The following is a 20,520-nucleotide window of genomic DNA, read 5'->3' on the forward strand; positions in this document are numbered from 1 at the left end:
CTGAACGAGTCTGACTTTGCACATCCACCGGCAGAACACCTAGTGATGAGTTCTGCAGATCTGGTGGCCCACGGCCTGGACAAGCCCTCCTCCTTTGGTGTTAACCTTACCGCGCTCTTCACGTGAACATCTCCCACGATTCTGTAGCTCTCCATCACACCCAGGCTCTCTCCAGTCCCTCCTTTCCAGATCCAGGCATGAAAACCATCCTGGATGGTTTTCAGACTTGTAGTCTGCCCTGCCCTTTGTGGTGCCTCTTGTAATTCCTTATTCTGAGTTGGATGGACTGGCCGGATCTTGTGTGAAGTATCTGAGGGGTGGGCATAGGATGGATTTATTTGGTGGCACGATACGCTCAGGCCTTGTTCCCTCTTCCTTTTCTGAAGAATTCTTATCACGTACATTAACACCGCACTGCCTGAGCAGAATCCTTTCTAACACGGTGTGTCGGGCTGTTCTTTAGTCCCCTCAACCTGCTCCTGGACACAGGCTGGTTTCCAGGTGGGTGGGGGGAGCCTGTGCTGGGATGTGCCGCATCCCCATCCGTGTGCTGCATCCCATGGACGCACGGCCCCTGCCAAGGGACGATGATAGCCTGTGGGGAGCAGAGCCCTTCCCCTGCCCACCTCCACAAATACCAGCGATCTTCACCAAGGGGGAAGGTCACAGCTGCTTTAAAAGCTGCTGGGTAAAATGCAGAGTACTACCGGGGTGGTGGCAGCGCTGGAGGGGCCGGGGCAGAGGGGGACAGAGGGGGCAGCTCTGGGGACGGGTCTGTGCCAGGCTGGGTTCCCGCAGGGCTGAGGGGGGGAGAGGGGAGCGGGGATGCTGCTGTTGCTCTGTGGCTCTTTCCAAGGCCAGCACATCATTCTAATCGGTCTGGAGAGAGTGTTTCTTGCAAATAGGACCAAGGAGCTGAGCGGCTTGTTCCTGGGCTGCAGTCGAAGGTGCCTCAGCCCGGTGCCAGCGCTGCTGAAATAGCTCCCGTTGCTCTAAAATGAGCTGTGGAGCGGAGAGGTGCCCGCTGCCTCCCGGAGTGGGATGACCAGCGGCTCCGGGCACCCCAGGGAGGGTCCGAGGCCACATCCTCACCCCCACCTTCAGCAGCGTGGTCGGGCTGGGTCCAGCCTGGATTTGCTTCCCTGAGGCAGCAGATGCAACCGCAGCTCTGGAGGATGCGCTACCAGGGAAGGAGCCAGAAGCCGCCCTGCCGCGGCCATTCTGGGGAGCGGAGGAGGCGCCGGGGGCGCTCAGGGACTGGGCAGCGCCCAGCGCCTCGGCCCTGGGGTGCAGCGGGGTGAGAAATTCTGCAAGAGGAAGCGGGAGGGCTGCGCGGGGGGAGGCGATGCTGCCGGGGGACCTGCCCGCGGGCGGGGAGCAGAGCCGCCCGCCAGGAGCCGGAGCAAAGTGGCAGCTCTGCCCCTTCCCTGCTGCCCCAGCGCCGCTGCGCAGGGAGGCGGGTGGAGGAGGAGAGGGAAGGGTTACCCGGCACGGCTGCCTGTCAGAGAGAAATAGCTCCGCTGGCTCTGGAGGATGAGCAGAAGGAGCTGTTGCAGATAAGCACCGGCGAGCTGAGGATGTGAGAGCGGGCTCGCTGGTGGTGCGGGAGCCCGAGCGGGGACCACCGATGGTCACCGGCCCCCCGAGCCCCCCGGCGAGCCCCCGGCACGCTCGGCCTCCCGCCTCTGCTGAGCTTCGATGACCATCGGCAGCAGCATGAGCAGCGGGTACTGCAGCTTGGATGAAGACCTCGAGGATTGTTTTTTCACAGCAAAAACCTCTTTCTTCCGGAGCGCTCCGAGCAAGGTCCCTGCCAAGGTAACAGCTTAAAAACTACCGAGAAGGGCTCTGCTGGGCAGGGGGGGGGGTGCTGGCCAAGGGGGGGGTGTTGGTGTTCCTGCACGTTTGGCTGCAGGTGCTGCCAAAATCAGCTTTCAGCTGGAGTCAGGGCAGAGCTGCTCCTCGCAGGCTCCCCGCTCCCGTGCAGGGGGTCTGCACTGCTGCAGATTTTTCTGAGAGATGCCTCAGCCTTTTGCGTGCCGGCTTGGCCCCTTCCTGAGGGATCCATAGTGGAGGAGCCGACTCCAAAGGTGGTTTTTTTCAGCTTTAGGGGGACAGGCAACAACCCTGCTGGCCATGGGTCAGGCTGCTGGTCGGGGGGACCTGTGGTTTGGCCTCGCAGAATAGGCACCACTGCTGAAAATTGCACCCTGTGAGGTGGATAAGGAGATGGGGAAAGTTGCAGGACTAAATTAATCTGTGAACTTATTACCACAGTGATGAATCTGATCCTTTTCTGGGCACTTGGGTGCCTGTGTACCTGCCTTGGAGAAGGGGAGAGCGCTTGGCTGGGCAGCGTTTCACCCCAGGATGAGATTTCTGTATCAGTAGCACTGACAAGGCTGCTTCATGTTTAAGTGTTTATTAAAAAAAGCCCAACCAACCAACCGAGAACATCCCCATCATAAACTCTGGGGCCCCAACCAGAGCTGAGCATAAAAGGAGAAGGCGAGAAGGCGCTGCTGCGGAAGTGGGGGTTTTGCTCAGGAACAAGAGCCCCGCGGCACCGAGAGATGAGATCTGACCCGGGGAGCAGCTTTTTCACTTAGAAATCCCCCTGTAAACCATCAGCACCGATGGGCTCCTCTTGGGGCTCTGCTCGATTTGCTGCCAAGCTGCAATCCTCAGCAGGTGCTTTGGGGTTCAGCTTCCCGCAGCGTGGGGTCCAGAGGGCTCTCCCGGTGACCTGGGCTGTTTTCTTTGCTCGGGGGGGGGGGGCGGGAGTTTCATTCAACTGGCAATTTTATTTTAATTTCTTTGAAGAAATGCTCCCTTGGGGTTTAACACGGGATATTCCCTGTTAGCCAGCGGCTCCCTCTCGCTATGATTAACCGACACGTACTGCTGGTTTTTAAATGTCATTTGATGATTCATCTGTGTAGGAGATGTAAAAGAGCACGGTGTTAGTGCAATAGGCGCTGCACCCCGCGCCGGTTTAACGCTGTTCTTTTTGAGCCAGGGCACTGCAGATCCTCAGCTGCCTTTCGAAATCAGCCTGATCACGTTCGTGCTCGGGATCTTTCCCTCACAGAGGGGTCGGGGGCTGCTGCAGCCCCGGCTCGCCCAGCTCCTCACCTGGATGTGGCTGGTGTGGGTGACAGACCTCGTGGCTGCTGAAGAAGATGGAGCCTTTTGGGGGTTTGGTGTTATGGGGATGAAATGGTTCCTGTGCCTGAGGAAAAAAAAAAAACCAAACCCAACACACACATACAAAATTTGCTGCTCAAGCAAAGGATGTTGCATAATGGGTCTGTGCGGAGGTGGGTCCTCACATTTCTCCAGCTGGAGGTGGAAACCATCTTCAGGCCTTGTGAGGGAAGGTTTTGGGGGGTTTATGACATGCTGGTGGGGGTGCAGGTCCTGCAGGAGCATGAGGCTGGACTTTCACTCTGGATGGAGCTGGCCCTGGAGCTCGGTCAGGAGGAGGAGGAGGAGGAGGAAGAGGAGGTGGTCTGGTGAGGCTGGGCTGAACAGTGAGAGGAGGGCAGTGAGGAGAGCGTGTGTCCAGGGGACAGCCAGCAAAGCAGAGGGACAGGGGACAGGCACAGCCCCAAGGTGGACACCTCCCCTGCGTTTTGCTTCAGTCCCTGTCCCCCCTTTTTTACTCAGCATCTGATTGCTCTTGAGAGATGTTACTGAATGTGGAACGTTTCCACCGCCGCAAGAACTGCGTGTGGCAGCAGCATGGCTTTTCCCCACCAAGCACGGTACCTGCTCCTGGCCATGGGCACAAAACACCAGCTTGGACCCAAACCTGAGTTAATCTGCTGGGTGTGTTTGGGAACGGCAACATCTGTCCGTCCTCAGATGCCCAGGAATGATTCCCGAGCCCGGGACGCACAGTGTGGTCAGTGCTGCAGCCAGCAGCCCGGGGCATGCCCTGTGCTGGGCAGGAATAAGCTAAATACGGATAACTTAGGGATGTGTGGCTTAAAAAACTCAGGAAAAAATCTCTGTAGAGGAAATTTGTATGTGGAGTAGGAGGGGGCATACAGGCCTCCTGCCATGTAAAAATAAGAGAGTGGAATTTGATCACTGTGATTAGAGAAATGATTTTTCTGATTGAAATAACTGTATTAGTCTGAAGAGTCTCTTTCTAGGAATTTTGTAATTCCTTTTTATTTTCGGAACCATCAGCACAATCACTCTGCGTTAGCAAAGAACTGATTTAGATCTCAGATCTGACTTCATCCCCAGAGATCTGTTCCTTGGTGTTTTCGTGACTCTTCAGCTGAACGGCTTCAGTGGCTTCTGCCTGAAGCGTGATTGCTTAAAACTCTGCAAAATTGCTCTTCAAGTCCTGCATCAGTGACTGCCGGGGGAGCTGGCTTAGAGGAGAAAGGGGCAAGTTTCTGTCCAAGAATAGAAAACCCAAGAAGGTGGTTTCACCCAGGGTGGGATCTAGGGATGGGGGTGATGGAACCTCCAGGGATGGGGGTGATGGGACCAGGTCCTGGGTTGGGGATCCCTGAGCAAGGCGAGTTGGGGTAACCCAGCAGGAAAAAGCCATCTGTGCTGAAGAGGAGGGAAGCTGTGACGTGGTGGAGGTGTCAGCAGTGGGATGCGCGAGGGGTGTTGCTGTGGAACCGTGTGCCAGTGGCTCCGGGGCTCCGAGCAGAGACCACCATGGGAGGGGGCTCTGGGGGAGGCGGCCGGCGGGGAGTTACATGAGCTTGGGGTGGCCAAGGGCATCGCAGCGGTGGTTTGACCCAGGACAGGGTCTCGCCGGGGTGGTCTCTGCACACCCAGACAGTGGCGTGGCTGCGCACCCATGGGGTCCTGCCCAGCCCAGACCCCCCTGAGATGCAGCTCCCTGGGAGAACCTGCTCAGCTCTCGCTGCTGAGCAGTGATGTGGCAGGAGAAACGGTTTCTAAGTGAAATCTCCATGGCAATCAAAACACCGAGCCCGTCTTCACTTGCCTCTAACCTCTCTGAAACGCAGCAGTGATCCTTCTCCCCTTTTCTGGAGATGCACTGCGCTTCTGTCTCTTGCCTTTTCTTCTGAACCCTGAAGTAAACGGCAGCATCTCATTTGAATTTCTCAAAGGGAGTGAAACATGTAGGGTTTGGGGGTATTTTTTTAGTAGTTTTTTTTGGTTTTTTTTTCCCTTCAAATCTGCTGTATGATTCTTCCTCTCCTGCCTGTCCATGCTTGAGCAGTCGATCCTTTCCCCGTACAGTGCTGTGAGCCCTGGGACTGTGCAGGGAAGGGGGAGGCACTGGCTGTTTGGCGGGGATGAAGAGCTGTGCGAGAGCAGAGATGTCCCAGCTCTCCGGTGACCGTGATCGGGCAGTGCCGTGCTGCCCTGGCCCCGCTGCCCCCCAGCCGCCTCCACTCCCTGCTGCAGCTGCATTTACAGTTCTGAGCTACTGGTTCTCATGTTTTTGGCTCAGATTTGAAGCCTTCACATTTCTCTTCAGTCCTCTGTGCTGCGGTGTGGTAGGGGTCACAGGGCACGAGCTGGTGATGCTCCTCTGAACTACAGCTCCCCAGCCAGCAGCACTCAGACATGCTTCTCCAGGCCTTGTTTTCTGATGTTTTAAGACAAATCTTTCCTTAATAAGCAGAAGAATTGAGGACTGATTCCCTGAGGCATAAAAGTCCTTCGGATGAGGTCTTCAAAATACTCTTGCAATCTGAACGTAGGAGCCAAAGGCAGAGCTTAGGCTGTGTTTTGGGGAATGCAAATTGTCACAGCGTTGCTGATGTAAGTGGTGATGGACCTGCGCCCAAGCACACCAAGGGAGGACTTGGCCACTCCTGCCTCTAGATAAGACAGTCGTTGCCAAGAATGTGGTGATGTTGGGCCAAATCCATCTCCACCGTTCTGCTGTTCAAATTCATTAACTAAATAGCTGGTGAGGAAAATTGGCTGGGAGTGAGGGGGCAGGGATAGTGTCTCTGAGGCTGGTTTGGGGCTGAGGAAGCAGCCCTTGCTCCAAGGAGTGCCCTGTGGAAGTGCATGCTCAGCCTTTCTACCTACAGAGCCTTTCCATGTCTGGTTTTATGACTAGCAAAGCCACGGTTAATGAGCTGCCGGTGGTCTTCCACCTCCAGAGCTGTGCATCCAAGCTGTCACCACGGGCCGGCTCCTTGGTGCCAACTGGGGAGGCGTGGGGAGAGGGCACCGTCCCCTCTGCGCTGCTGCAGCGGTGCCAGAAAGCTCCCAGTCCCACCTAGAGCCGTTGTTCCCAGCAGAGAGGTCTGGCGTGGTGCGGGGCGGCTGCCTTTGCTGGCTTCAAAAAGGTTTTTAAGTTGGAGGTTGGCTTCTGCAAGGCGAGAGGCTGTAGGAAGGATGCTCTTCAGCTGGACATGGAGTGTGTCTCCTGGCATCCTTGCAATCCAATAAATAGAAAAACTTGTCACAGAGGCTTTGTTGTTGCCTTTCTTGGCTTAGAATCGCTCTTTTGAGAGAATGTCACCGTAATCGTGATGGCCCATGGGTTTTTTTACCTCCCCTGTAATAGCCTGTCACTCGCTCACGGCTCACCGATGAGTGGCTGATTGCAGAGGCGGCCAGTGTGGCTAACAGGGACCGCAGCTGCCCAGGCCCCGGGCGATGGACGTTGTTGTGCGTCGCAGCCGCCTCCCTCTTCCCAGGATGCTTGTTCTGGGCAGCCTTTATCCTGCCGAGCATTAGCCCAAGTGCCAGATGAGCCTCAAGTCCTTTCTTACAATGGATGTTTCTTAGAATTGCGAAATAATGCAGGTTATGGAAGGGGAGCCCATTTGCAGCAGGCTGTGACGGGCAGGGGAGGACACAGGCACGCTCACTCCTCTGTGCCCCAGGCCACCGTGGCTGCGTGGCCACGCTCGGTCCCGTGCAGCCCACGGGTGCCTGTGTCTCACTGCAGACTACAGCTGTCTGCAGGTTATTTTTACAGCAGTTTCACAGGGGCTGGTAAACCCCTGGCCGGCTGAATTTAAGCGATGCCAGCAGGTTAAGCTCTGGCAGTTGTGGCCATGCAGCGTTCTGCAGCGGGTTTTTACGGCAGCAGAAGCATCCTGGCAGCTCCGGTCTGGCCATCACTTTCCTTCCAGTTGCACGGGGCGGGGGTGGCACGATGGGGGCGATGGGAACTGGTTTTGCAGGCTGGCTCACAGACGTCGTGGGGTGCTGCTGCACAGCCAGGCCATCCCCGAGGGTGGGTGATGTCCCACCTTCCCAGTTTGCAGCCAGGAGAGCCGCAGGTCCAGTGGTGGCTGCCAGGGTTTAGGCGCAGGCAGAGTCACCGAGCTGTTGTTTTGTTAACAACTTGTTTCATCCTGTCCTGTTACAACAGGAAATGTGGCAACGGTTTATGGTTAATAGCTTCTGGTTTTCTTCCTTCAGTCAGAATTGCGTATTCTGCACCAGAAACTTTGCAAAACCAGAGGTTTGGGTAGATGCATGAAGAGCAAGAAGTAGCTGATCTAATCGTACATGGCAGAAGGAGCAGCACTTCTCCTCCCAGGCCGTGGCCGCCCTTCCCAGTGCTTCCCCGGCCGTGTGCTGGTGCTGCTGGGCGGGCTCAGGCCCTGCTCGCTGACGGGTTTTGGTCTGTAAAACAGAAAAGCAGAGTCTCCAGCCATGGGGTGTGCAGGGGTTTGGGGAGGGGTGGTGTGGCCAGTGCTGGGGGCTCATGGTGTAGCGGTACCTGAGCACCACTGACCTGAATGGCAAGAAGCGGTGAAGGGGTGAGCCCTGGGGGTCCCACAGAGCTCCCCTGGGGTCCCGCAGGGCCCCCCCCAGCCCGAAATAGCTGCCGGAGCCAGGACAGCAGCTCGGGTGTGCGATAGCTCTGCTCCAGGGGCCCCGCACTCGGCCTGCGTGGAGCGCGTCCCTCGTGTTTTGTCCGGGCATTGTTGTGTGTGCTGTGCTCGTTGGCCCCGTGCTGGCATTGCTGCCTAGAGAGAGATTATTCGGTTTTTCATTCCCTCGAGTCCAAGGGTTTAGGAGAAAGGTGAGCTGGGGGAGGCTGGTGCAGTAGGATTGCTCCTGTGCCGCCCCTGGGGTGGAAGTGAAGAGCTTTTTTTGCGGTGCTGGCCGTGTTTTGTTGCAGCGTTGGTCCAGCTGACTCTCACGACACGTTGCAGTTTTTCTTTTAAAATCCGAGCGGGTGTAAGGACTGGCCTCGCTACGTTTCCAGCCCACTTAGACATTGGCACTATGCAAGTGGCAACTTCTGATGTGGTGTTTGCACCAGGTGTAAGGGACGAGGGGCTTGGGAGTCCCGTGCTGCTTTATGCGCCCCCCCTGCCCCCCAGCCTGCTGTTTCGGAGACGCATCTGTAGATCCGCGGCTGGGTCACAGCTGCCGGCAGCGCCGGGAGCCCTGTGCGAGGTCGCTGTTTTTTTTTTTTTCCAGTGCAGGGTGGTTGCTTTCTGCCTCCCTTAAATTGTGCTGCAGTGGAAACGGTTAAACCATCTGTCACTGACCCTGGGAGCTTCATAAAAGCAAATTAATTCCACACTGGGTGGAATTATAACCCTAAGGGAACATAATATGGCCGTTAAAACCTGTATTTGGCAAATTGTCACAACGCAGGGTTTCTTTTCCAATGACAATTGCACGTGGACGGGGAGAGAACAACCTGTTGCCTGTAGCTGGGGCCGCGTGATCGTGTAAATTGTCGGAGTTGGGTTGGAATCCCGTTTCCTCGGGACAGTGCTGACACGGGGGGGCTCACGCTTCCAGGCGCAGAGGAAGGCTCAGCGTGGCAGAGGTGCTGCTCTCGGGGCTTGGCCCCCAGCTGGGGCTGCTGCCGATACGCTCCTGGGTGCGGTGGGAGCCTGGGGGCTGTGGGTGCTTTGGCTTAGTCAGAACAGATGTGGTAAATAAATGAATTACGGGCAGTGTTTCTTTCCTGGTATGTTTTCCCAGGGTAGGGGCTGAGCATCAAGAAGCTGAGGAATGGGCAGAGGAAGGCGACGATTTGGAAAAAAGCTTCGCTCAGGCGGGAGCTGAGCTGCCTCCTGCCTCCCCCAGCGCTGCCGGGGCAGGAGCAGCGGGCGAGAGGGGCAAAGCCACCCTCCATCCCAGCCCACGGCTGATCCCAGCTCCCGGGAGCAAAACCCCATCTCCAGGGCAGCTTTGGGTGCCTCGGCAGGGTCCCACCGCCGCTGTGGGAGCGCTGGGGAGGCCGCTCAGCAGAGCTCAGCAGCGCAGCTGACCCTGTGCCTGACTGGAGGAGGATGGGGGTGCGCTGGGGGAGTCGGGGGGCTGAGCGAGCCCAGAGACCAGCAGGCAGCTCTGTTCTGTCAGGATGAGTGCGTGGGGAAGGCAGGAAGGACACCGGGGGCTGGGCAGTGGTTTGTGGATGGAGCTGTGCAGGGACGTGGTGCCACCAGCGCCGTGGTCCTGAGCCAGGCTCCTGCCCCTCCTGCTGCCAGTGATTGAGGGTCCCTGGAGCAGGAAGGAGCCCCCCGGGACTGACACCGCTCCAGTCCCGCTGGCCTGGGTGCACTGGGCGTCCTCCATGGAAACCGGGCGTCATCAGCCCACGAGCTGCTCTGAAAGCACTTAATTGCTGGCACGAGCTGCTTTCCTCAGCTGGAAACATCCCAGGAGGGGAAGATTTGCCTCGTTGGGGAGAAGCAGATTGCAGCCCCAGGGCTGGCCTGAGCCCTGCGTGTCTGGGTGGATGCTGGCGCGCACGGGGTCGTGTTTGTGCCGTGACGGAGCGCAGCAGAGCACACAGCACCGCGGCAGCCGGGCCTGGCAGCGACAAGAGTCTCTCTGCGTGCAGGAGGGGACAGTCCCTGGGGTCTCCTGGTTCTTATTTGCTTCGCAGTCGGGGTGGGGGCCAGCCCTGGGGGGTGGCAGCAGGGCTGTGCCTGTCTCCAGCACTGCAAAATGGGTGACGTGAGGAAGTGGAGGGTTTCTGAGTGCACATCTTCCGTTAACTTAAAGGGAAGTGTTTTGGTTTTGGGTTTGTTTTTTTGTTGTTTTTTTTTTTTCTTTTCTCCAGTGCTACTTTTGAAAATCTCTACCCTTGGCATTATTTTTAAATACACCCACTCCAGCCCAGCACCTGCGTGGGGCCGTGTAAGACCTATTGCAGTCAATAGATTGCAGTGAAGGACTTTGACAATTCGGGGAGTTGAAATTGCCATTATGATAAGAGGATGTTTATGTGCAGTTCTTAAATACCCCAGGAGAGCTTTGCTTTTATTTTCTTAAGGCACTAAACAAGGAGGGGACTAAGACAATGTCAGTGCTCTTCCCTTGGGTCACGGTGTTTCGAGAGGTCTCGTACTGTTTGCCAGTCTCAAGCAGAAATTGTGAATTCTCCACTTGGGAATCACTCGAATAAATCTGGGGCTCTGGAGTCTCAGGACTGTAGCTGTCTTGCCAGATTGCAGCCAGGATTTCAGTTTGTCCTGTGCCTGATTCTCCTCCTGAAAGAAATATCATGGGTAGCCTGGGGCAATCCTGGCTTAGTTACAGCTTGCTCATCCTGGTCTCATGTGCTGTGAGGCTGCCTGGGAAGAGATGGGCTTTGCTTCCAAAGTTGCTTTTTTCCTTTTCTTTTGTCCTTCTTGGAGGTTACAGGTTTTGTTCTGGCCGTGATAGAGCATCCCTTCATGCTTTCTGCTCTCCGCTAACGTGAACTTCTGAGCCAGCCCACATAAAATACGGGAGTGCTGCTCGCTGTTCCAGGCAGTGCTGGGAAATGTATTCCCAGCCTGTCTCTGGGGAAAGTGGTGAGTTATGGAAAGGCAGCAGAGCGCTGTGCTGTGAGATCCAGCCCGCTGAGCACAGTCCAGGACACACGCGGGCTCGTTGGCAGCAGGTCTGGGTGTGGGATGCTGGAGCCTGTGCGTCAGAGGGGGCCTGCTCTCCTGCCTGGCTGGAAAATCCCCGCGCCGAAGGGCTGTGGATAGCTCAGTGGTGTCAAACCTTGAAGCACAAGATGAGCCTCGTATAGGGAGTTTCCAATGGTCTTGTGGCAATAAAGTCATCGAGGCTTCTTGAATGACCCACGTCCCGCTGCCGGCGGCTGAAGAAGCTGGTGAAGAGCTCCAGCGATCACACAAAGAAATGAGCTGCCTGTCTTGCTGCAGGCTGCCGTTCTTGCTGCTGGTTTGAAGCCGGCACCTGGATTTGAGGTGTCCCTGGGCTGGAGACGTGCTCAGGGCAGGAGTTCAGCTGCGGTACCTCAGTGCAGGCAGCCCGCAGAGACCCGCGGTGCCGGCGGCACAGTCCTGTCCTTGCAGCAGGTTATTTCCCCTGAGGAGACCCAAAGGTGGCTGCTGGGCTTTACTGTGCAGCTGGAGGACTCCTGGGTTAGTTTAGCTCCCTGTATTTAATTTTTTAAAATAGATTTTCTTAGGCTGCATGTGAATGTGAATTTACTTCAGGGTCACATGAGTTCTCGCTTCCATCTCACAATTACAGGAGCCATTAACCGCACAACAGGCTCTTCTAGACAGATGCTGAAGGTGAGCAGGTGCTTTTGTCCCATGTACCTGCTTTGGGCTTGTTGACACAGTCCTCAGGGGCTGGGGAGGGGATGCAGGGGGGTGTCCCCAGAAGCACTATGCTAGTGGCATGGCTGTGGCTCGGTACCTTTGTGCTCTGGGTTTCCCTCCCCTCCTTGCCCCCCATGCATGGTGCAGGCAAAGCACCGGCACCCAGGGACAGCCCCAGGAGCCTCGAGGGGCTCTGCAGCAGCCGAGGCTACACTTGAACTCAGGGTGGGAACACACAAAATCCCTGCCCGTATGTGCTGGCCCATCCTTTCCTGCCTTCCAGCAGGTTTTGGAAGGGAGGACACTGGTTCTTGTGTTCCTTCAGCGCCTGAGCGTGCCTGGGCTCTGCCGTCCCACTAGGCACGATGGTGGAGGGATCACATCCTGACATTTCCAGGGTGTCCGTGGGCCTGTGCTTGGGCAGATGGGAGGTGGGAGCAGGTCGCTCGAGGCTGCTACAGACCTTCTCTGCAGAAAACCATCTGCAGCTGCGTGTTCCTGGTGCCTCGTCAGAGCCGCCCTCCCGGCTCCCCGACACTGCTCCTGCTCTCTCCCTGTCTCACATGTCCCTGGAGGAAGGTGACGAGCCTTGCTGCGAGCCTTGGGGGCTGGGAGCGGGGAGGCTTGGTGGCCAGAGGCTCCCTGGGCCCCGGCAGGAGCGGTGGGGCTCAGGGGCAGGCAGGGCTCCGCGGTGGTTTGCACATTTCCCTCCAGCATATCCCAGAGACGGCCCTTTTCTGCAGAAAGCACTTGACTTTTCCCATTTTAGGTGACCCGTAATGGGCACCGTGGTCTTGCTCCCCTCTAGCACAGGTCTGGCAGCCACCCCGACCCCGCCAGCATCCTCCTGGACCAGGTGGCTCAGCCCGTGCTGCCAGCAGCGCCAGGCTCTGCTCCAGCACTTTCTGCAAACCCTGTCATTGCCTTTCGGCTTAAACGCTCCAAACCCTGGGTCGCGTTTGGGAAACTCCCACAAGCTGCCTCTCCGCGATGGGATCGTGTTTTCCCGTTAATCATTAGCGACGTTTCCATGTGTGACCCGCAGGTAAATCCCACCTACGTGCCGAGTCTCTGACTTCGCCTCCCAAGAGGAAATTCCCCAAAACCCGAGCGAGGAGCAGCAGCCGTCGCCCTCCCGGCGAGCCACGCGCGGGCGGACGCTGAGCGGTTTCTGACACTGGGATGCCTCGACTGGGTTTGCAGCGGCTGATTAGTTAGTCATGCAGCCAGCTTGCTGCTTCTGTGATTTGACTGCTCTGAGCTGTAATTTCCAAAGCTTTGGACAAGAGCAGTGAGGAGTAATCCAGCAGAGATTTAACTTCAGGTTCTGCCTGGGTGAACCTGCGGGAAGCTGGTTTTTAAGGGGGTGCCTGGCTTGGGTAGGCAGAGTCATGAGTACTAGAAATAGGATGTGATTTTTTTTTAATTGCATTGCAAAAAAGCAAAGAAACGCTCAGTGGGTGCAGGTGGCTTTTTTCTGAAGTGTTAGAGGCTGGATTCTTTGCCCTGGTTTGTGCTGGGACATCTTTACTGCTCTGCGCCTCCGTGTCCCACTCTCCAGTGGGTTTTGTGTTACCCTCCACTGCCCGTTACTGGCATACAGAGGTGTTTTGGGGCAGGACGTGGCATCCTGCACATTTAGCATCTTGGCCTTAGGGACAATCCCCACCTGTGCCGTCGCTGCTCAGCATGGGCTCAGGATCTGCGCAGCCTCTTTGTTGCTGCGTTTCCCAAGAAAAAGTAGAGCTGAACAGATGCAGTGTTACCCAATACATAAACCAGCTAAAGCCTGTCTCTTCTGATTTCAGAATGTGACACAAACAGTAGAAGAAGAAAAACCCGAGCCTCCGACCGTCCAGGAGATCAAACAGAAAATTGAAAAATACAATGCCAAAGTTACAAACTGCCTGTTGATGAAGCTGGTATGTATTGGGCTCTATTTACCTAATACGTGATGCTGGTTCCTCTGGGCTCTGAACTGAGCCAGGCTTAGGGAGGCATCTCCGAGGCAAGAGGGCTTGGTGGCTGTTGAGATGTTCCCGTCCTCCTTACCCCATCTGCTTTTTCTCCTGCTCTCTCCTGCTCGGGTTTCCTTAGCGTTCGAGATAACCCTTCCCTGCCTCCATCCCTTCTCGACTGGGAACACTGGTACAGTAATCTCTGGCCAGCCTGTGCTGTGAATGACTTGCCACAAATAGATGAGCCCACGTTGTTCTAGCAGGGATGAGTCACGGTAAAACTCTAAATCCAAAGTGGATTTAGAAACGCAAAGTGTATTTAGAAACACAAAGCCTTTCTAGAAAGAGATGCTTTTCTCCTCTCCACTGCCAGGCTTGCTTAAGCACAGGTCTGAGAACCAAAGTGGATGCTTTTATATGTTGAAGCTTTGTTGCAGACTTGCTTATCACCACCTGTAAGCAAAGCCTTGATGATACGTGGTGAGAAGACAAGAAAATCAACTCTTTAACAAACTGGAGTACCACAAAGGTACAAACTTCACAGGATCTTACAGAGAAGAGGGAAAAGATTCTTAAAGAGTGAAATAATTAAACTGTAGAACTTCCAAGAACAGCAGCTTCGTAACTCCCTGGTGCTTGCTAACATCTGAAAATAAACCTGAAGTTTAATTAAAATAGTAGATCTTAAAACAATTTCCTTTGTGAAGGCTGCGCAGTAATTTCTGCTGGAATGTCTCGCCCATTGATTTTTACCAGCCCTTGACTTACAGGAGTCATTCGAGACCCAAATGTTTATTCTCGAGTTACTTTGCTTGAGGCTTAGTGAAGATAAATCTTGAGCCTTGGTACAGCCTTGGGGGCTCGACTGGGCTCAGCTGCTGGCGGTGGCCGGTCGGTGGCACCCCAGGCCAGTGCTCCCAGCACCTGAGGGGGGTCCCCTGGCTTGTTCCTGCCTGGCACCCATGGATGGACTGTACAGAGCCAGGCTTTTCTCATGATTTCTGCATTTTTGCAGAACTGAGGGTAGGGTAAGGACCTGTCATGAGACAGGTTGGTCTTGAGTGATGCTTTATTACATGAAGATGAGAGAATCCCGTAAGCAGGAAATAAAATGTGAGGAACAGAGTTGGGAGATCCTGCTGAACATGAGGGTAGAGACCTTCCCAGAGGTTTCAAATCCTCGCTTAAGTGCAACTATAAATTACATGTAAAGGTTCCCATAACTGTGTTGGTTTCAAATAAGACAAGATCGCGTGCACACGAGGAAGGGATGAGTCACTGCTGAGTGGAAGGAACAGGAGAAAATCAATAGTGACTAACCTGAAATTACTGGCTACTTTTGACGTGATTAATAAGAAACCCTCCCAACTCCTGGCGGTACCGAGGGGTACAAAGTCCTGCGGTCACCCCACAGGCTGCAGCTCTGCAGACCAGAAAGCCCCTCGTAGTGAGGGTAAAGAACTGGAAAGGCTCCCTGGAGCCTGACTCCCCCCTCTCCTTCGCTTTAGAACGACGATGGCACGTACACAGGTTTCATTAAAGTGCATTTGAAACTGCGCCGGCCCGTGACGGTGCCGGCGGGGATCCGGCCACAGTCCATCTACGACGCCCTCAAGGAGGTGAACCTGGCCGACATGACGGACAAGAGAACCTCCTTCTACTTGCCGCTGGATGCCATCAAGCAGCTCCACATCAGCAGCACGACGACGGTGAGCGAGGTGATCCAGGGGCTCCTGAAGAAATTCATGGTCGTGGATAATCCTCAGAAGTTTGCACTTTTCAAGGAGATGCGGAAAGATGGACAAGGTGAGTTCACGCCCCCCGACCCACCAGCTTTCCCACGGCTGATCAGTTTTGTTTATTATTTTGTGTTGCAGACGCATACCCAAAGCGTTCTTCTAGGAGTTCGTGGTGTGGCAGGCAGGCAGCGTCTAAATTCCAGCTGAATAAATGCCCGAACCTCCACAGGAGGTGATGCTGCTAATGGGGAATTACTGGTTTTCAGAAGGGGGGGCTGAAGCCACCTAAGATCTAACAGAGATCGTTACGGATCTGTGTGAGAGACTCAGCTGCTTGCACTGTGATCCTGAGCAGCATGAACTGCTTTTACACGCTCCAGCTACCTCCTGAGCTTTCCTCTGCCCTGGCAGCCAAGATCTCACCGTGGGTGTCTGCTGTCCCCTTGCAGTGCTCTTCCAGAAGCTCCCTCTCACCGAGTACCCCCTGTACCTCCGGCTGCTGGCGGGCCCTGACACAGACGTGCTCAGTTTCGTGCTGAAGGAAAACGAAACAGGGGAAGTTGAGGTATGTGGGTGACTCTTTCCCTTGATTTTTACGTGGATGTTAGCAGCGTTGGGGAGCGCGTGGCCGCGTGGCAGAGCTGGGAGATGTGCGGCAGAGCCCGCAAGGGTGAAGTGGTGTCCCGCAAGCAAGATAATGGGGCTGGGTTTGCCTTCTAAAATACAGAGTGGGATACCAGTTTTTCTCCAAACTTAAATAACCAGCTGAATGGACGGCTTGTACCTTACTTTAAAAAAAAAAAAAAAAAAAATTTGGTTATTTATCGCTCCTAAATTGTGTTGATTTTGAAGAAAACTTGAGCTGTGAAAATGCTGAGGCTGGTTTTGATGGCCAACCCGTAATCTGTTTACAGAACCAAGCAACGCCACCCCAGAGTCAATCCTCAATAATTAGATCCAATAGATTACTGCTATGAGTAATCCACTAATTTAAACAGAAGCCAGGGACGCTCGGGTAGCAAATTCCCCGTCAGTTTTTGGTTGCAGTCGTGCTCCCCACCACGACGAAGGCAAATGTTGGGAGCTGCTGCATCCGCCGGGGTCGTGCCGGCCGTGCCCCCGGAGCGGGGCTGTGGCCGGGGAGGGACACCGGCCCCCCCGCCGTGCTCAGCAGACATAACTCAGCGTTCATGGAGTGATTCCAGTCCCAGCCTGCAGCCTGCCCGTTCCTCGCTGCCACCCCAGCGCTGTTGTGGGTGACAGCCGGAGCAGCCCCGGTGCCAAGAGCTTCACCGAAGCTCAGTTTTGATAACGTCACAGTCAAATAAAGAGCACTGGACCTCGCTCCCCCCGCGTGACAAGAAGTATGGGTGAATGCTGCATCAATTACTCCCATGTATTTTTCAGTTCCTTAAGGAGCTGTGTTGTCTCTTGCAGTGGGAGCTTTAATTCACCCAAGTAAAGATGATTTGTATTACATCTACTCTCGGGGGCTCAGGACTGGGATGGTCCTTTACGCTGCAGCCCGTTATCCCATCTCTCTCTCACGACACTGCGAGATTAAGCTACCTGGAAATCAGATATGAGTTTAAATGTCTTTTATCGTTCCTCTTTGCAGATTCAGGGGAAAAAAAAACCAAAACACAAATGCGGCATGGTGAATGGTGTGTGCTTATTTTCCCTCTGTTTCTGCTGGTTTTGCAGTGGGACGCGTTCTCTATCCCAGAGCTACAGAACTTCTTGATGATACTGGACAAAGAAGAAAAGGACAAAATCCAGCAAGTGCAAAGGAAGTATGAGAAGTTTAAACAGAGACTGCAACAGACCTTGAAAGAAGCCAGAGGCAAGCCTGGATAACCCTTCAGGAGGTGCTGGGCATCAGACTAAGCTAGATACTGTTTTTAAAATGAAAAGACACTTCTCAGGACACCTTATAGTAGTCAGTCTCCCTTTTCATCCTTCCATTAAGGACTGGCTCACAGCACCCATAAAACGAACATATTGCATTTTCTTCTTCTGAAACCTCTTATCCCAGGACGAGAGCCAGGCAAAGAACGGGAAGCCTGTTTTAAAACTGTGCCCGTCACCAAACCAACCACAGCTGCTGGTTCTCTTTTCAGCTGTACCATCAGATGGAGAAGCTTCGTGGAAAACGCTCAGTGTTAAACCCGAGGGGAACATCTACTGGTTAACGTTTTGAGCGGGGCCACGCGTGCTGTTCACACTCCTCCCAGCGACCTGCTCGTTCTGGTTCGGCGGGGCCGCGGCTCATTGCCTGTGCCCATGTGGCCGAGTTCTCATTTCGTAAGTAGAGCACAGGAAGCTTCAAGATAAAGCAGAGGAGGTTGTTGCACCAAACCACGTGGGTATTGCAGCTGTAACCAGTGCTGGATAGACTTGTTCAGGGCTAAGGTAGCCAGGGAGATGTAAAGTTATGACACCAAGGCAGCTGCAACACCCAGACAGTCTGTTAGTAAGTATTAATTGAAACTTGGTAATGTTAATTTCTAGGAAAGTCATCCATTTTGCTTCTATTTAACTTCCCATTTTGAAAGCAGATGTGAATTAAAGCAAATACCCCCGATGCTTAGCTAAGTTAGCCAGTGTTTTACCAGTTCTCTACTCTGTAGGAATCGGGACCTGTGTTTTAAGAAATTCTGTTTGAAAAGTGTGAAGATGATGGGGCATAGTCCAACGGTTTGATATTGAACATTTAGCAATACATATCCAACAGACCAACCTGGGAAAACTCCAACCCCCTCACAAATCAAACTGATTTTGAGCTCCGAACAGGTCGGGTGGCACCAAGAGCCTGGTGGGGAAGCTTTAGCACCCAGAAGGGTGAGGGAACCACGAACCTCAGATGCTCTCTGCCACCGCTCTCATGCTGTGCTTCCTCCTGCTAGTCCTCCTTGCACTTCCCACCGCTCCTGCCCGGGACACACCATCCTCTCCCTCCCTGTGCTGCTCTCTCCGTGTCGTGTTCTCCTTCCCCCCCTTCCCCGCTCGCCACCGGTGCTCTGCCTGCACGTCCAGGAAGGTTACCAGGGTCTGCTCTCTACGTGGAGCTAGGAGAGGACAGCGAGTCCCTCTCCCCCTCTCTCAGGGCTCCCCCATCTCTGATGCGCACGCTGCGCATCCCTCACACAAATCCTTCAGCTGGAGCATCAGTCGCCGCCGTAACTCTGCCCAGAGACCTTGACCTTGCTGACGCCCGGCAGCGGGGGGCTGCAGGGCGAGGCAGGCCCCGGGGATGCCAGCCTGAGAGAGGATGGGCCCCACGTTTACTCTCCGTGCTCAGCACGCCGTGCACAGCCGGGTTCAGCCTTCCCTCTGTTTACACAGGACACGGCAACAAAGCGTAAGGAGAAAAAGGACCGTTACCACTGGCCGGGCTCAGGCAGAGCCCCAACAAGTGTCCCTCTGAGCTGGCTGTAGGCTCCTGTGATGCCACCTGCCTGAAGTGGGGAGGGAGGCAACAGGTTATTGGGTAACAGTTACCACAGAGACAACGTGGAGGAGTCTAAAATTTACCTCAGTGCCTTTTTTTTTTTTTTTTTTTCCTTAAGTGTAAAACCTCTGCATTTGGGCTAAGGAAGAAGTTGGAAGGGGCTTTTGTCAAGAGGCCTTGTCACTCCTGTCCCCCCCCCTCAGTTACCCAAAGTACTGTTGTGATGAGGCAGCTTTTGTAGAGGGACAAGGAACTATTTTGTTTCTTTCCTGCAGGTGACTGCTTGGGAATTATTTTTTTTTTAATTTCCCCCCCCTCCCAGATTTCTACTTGAGTATATTTGTTTATAAACCCTAAGAGAGTAACTGCATCACTTAGAGCCCCTCGGTTTGTATAAATGCCACTTTCTGCAAGCTTAGTGCCAGCTCGTGTTTTAGTCAGCAGCGTAACAGGGCTCCGGCCCGCGGCGCAGGACGGGCCTCCCAGCTGTACTGTATCTACACCCAGATGACCTTTAACAGCGTGACGGCAGCCCCAGGAGCAGCAGTTTTCATGCTTTGGGGCTGTTTGTCCATTTACAAGAATACTTATTACTTCACTATGCACTTGTGAAGTAATTGAAATCAACATTTATCTAGTGCTGCGAGTCTTGAAGCACTGTATAAATACTTCTGTTCGGTCAAGAGGAAGACCACGGTAAAAACTGCCATTGGTTCTGAGAAGTAAGATCCAGATGCTTGTTTTTTAAATCCCTTCTCGTTCTGGCTAAAAGTTGTAAAGATTTCTTTTTTTTGTTGTTGTTGTTTTCTACTACTTTTGGTGACTGTCTCCCCCTCCCCTCCCGGAACCCAGCATGTCTTTGACATTTTGTAGAAGGCATGGCTTCTTATGCAATTACCGTGAATGCTGCTGAAACCCTCCTGCAAAGAGGAGGGCTGTTTCTTTCTTTTTTTTTTTTTTTTTCCCAAGATACGGGGCATTTGAAGAACAGGTAGATCTTGAAACTCAAATTCTCAACAGTCAGTTGAGCTGTTCAGGACAGAAGCGTTGGCCCCTTCCTTAAGCGCAAAATACTGTTGGCAGTGCCTTTGGTTAGTGTATTGTCTTGCCTGGTTTGTGTGAATTTATTTTTCTGTCTGTTGTAAAACATGTAAAATAATGTGTATAGAATGGAATAGTAAAGCTTCTATGGCAAAGTGAAATGCATTTTTGCAATGCTGTAATTTATTTTTACTACTCCCTAGTAATTCCACGGCATTTTTAAAAAATGTCTCACTTTCAGCTTTTTCGAAGGTTCTGAAACTACTTGTTCATATGTAGACAGTGTAAAAGACAACGATAATAAAACTGTCAGTAATCAAACAAATCTCTTCAGCTTCTTTTTCTGGCGCCCTCCTATGGAACTTTCATGTATTAAGTTTAAAAGGGAAAATACAGGAATCTTTTCTAGAAGTGAATTTAAACTTCTTAACCCTACTGTGAAGTGTTTTAAGATTCAGCTAAAGAGGTACAGAACATCTATCCCTGTGAAACCTGACCAAAGCGTTCCATTAATCTTAATATTTTAGCTGATCTGACAGAACTGTGACCCGGTTCTACCTGTGATAAATTACAGTTAATGTCATGTTAAAATGTATTTATATATAAAATTAATATAAACCATAAAAATCCAGCTAATAGAGTTCATTCTCAGTGCTGAAATGTCTGATATTAATACCTGGCAATGTTTAAAAGGATAAAACCTAGAAGAAAATGGGTTTTACTTCTGCTCTCCACAGTCTATGGCAGAACACGCCGGACTGTCCCAGCACTCTGCTTACACTCCAGTGGAGGTTCTATTACCATGCCTTTGCTAA

The 20,520-nt window shown here is 53.6% G+C and overlaps 1 protein-coding gene across 1 annotated transcript; it reads left to right on the forward strand.

The window, feature by feature from the left end:
* Positions 1-1,359: 1,359 nt before the first annotated feature.
* RASSF5 (Ras association domain family member 5) lies at positions 1,360-20,458 on the forward strand. Its single transcript, XM_074925212.1, has 5 exons — positions 1,360-1,818; positions 13,325-13,438; positions 14,983-15,280; positions 15,663-15,778; positions 16,918-20,458. The coding sequence occupies exons 1-5, from the start codon at positions 1,699-1,701 to the stop codon at positions 17,068-17,070; spliced, it is 801 nt and encodes a 266-aa protein (XP_074781313.1). The 5' UTR covers positions 1,360-1,698; the 3' UTR covers positions 17,071-20,458.
* Positions 20,459-20,520: the final 62 nt, after the last annotated feature.

The sequence above is a fragment of the Athene noctua genome, chromosome 23 (genome assembly GCF_965140245.1).
Source record: "Athene noctua chromosome 23, bAthNoc1.hap1.1, whole genome shotgun sequence".
In the NCBI taxonomy this organism is placed as follows: domain Eukaryota; kingdom Metazoa; phylum Chordata; class Aves; order Strigiformes; family Strigidae; genus Athene; species Athene noctua.

Excerpts from the sequence above, each read along its gene's own strand:
- RASSF5 (XM_074925212.1), top strand. The coding sequence starts at position 1,699 with ATGACCATCGGCAGCAGCATGAGCAGCGGGTACTGCAGCTTGGATGAA. Across the intron at positions 15,281-15,662 it reads GATGCGGAAAGATGGACAAG|TGCTCTTCCAGAAGCTCCCT; the intron begins GTGAGTTCACGC and ends GTCCCCTTGCAG. Across the intron at positions 15,779-16,917 it reads ACGAAACAGGGGAAGTTGAG|TGGGACGCGTTCTCTATCCC; the intron begins GTATGTGGGTGA and ends CTGGTTTTGCAG.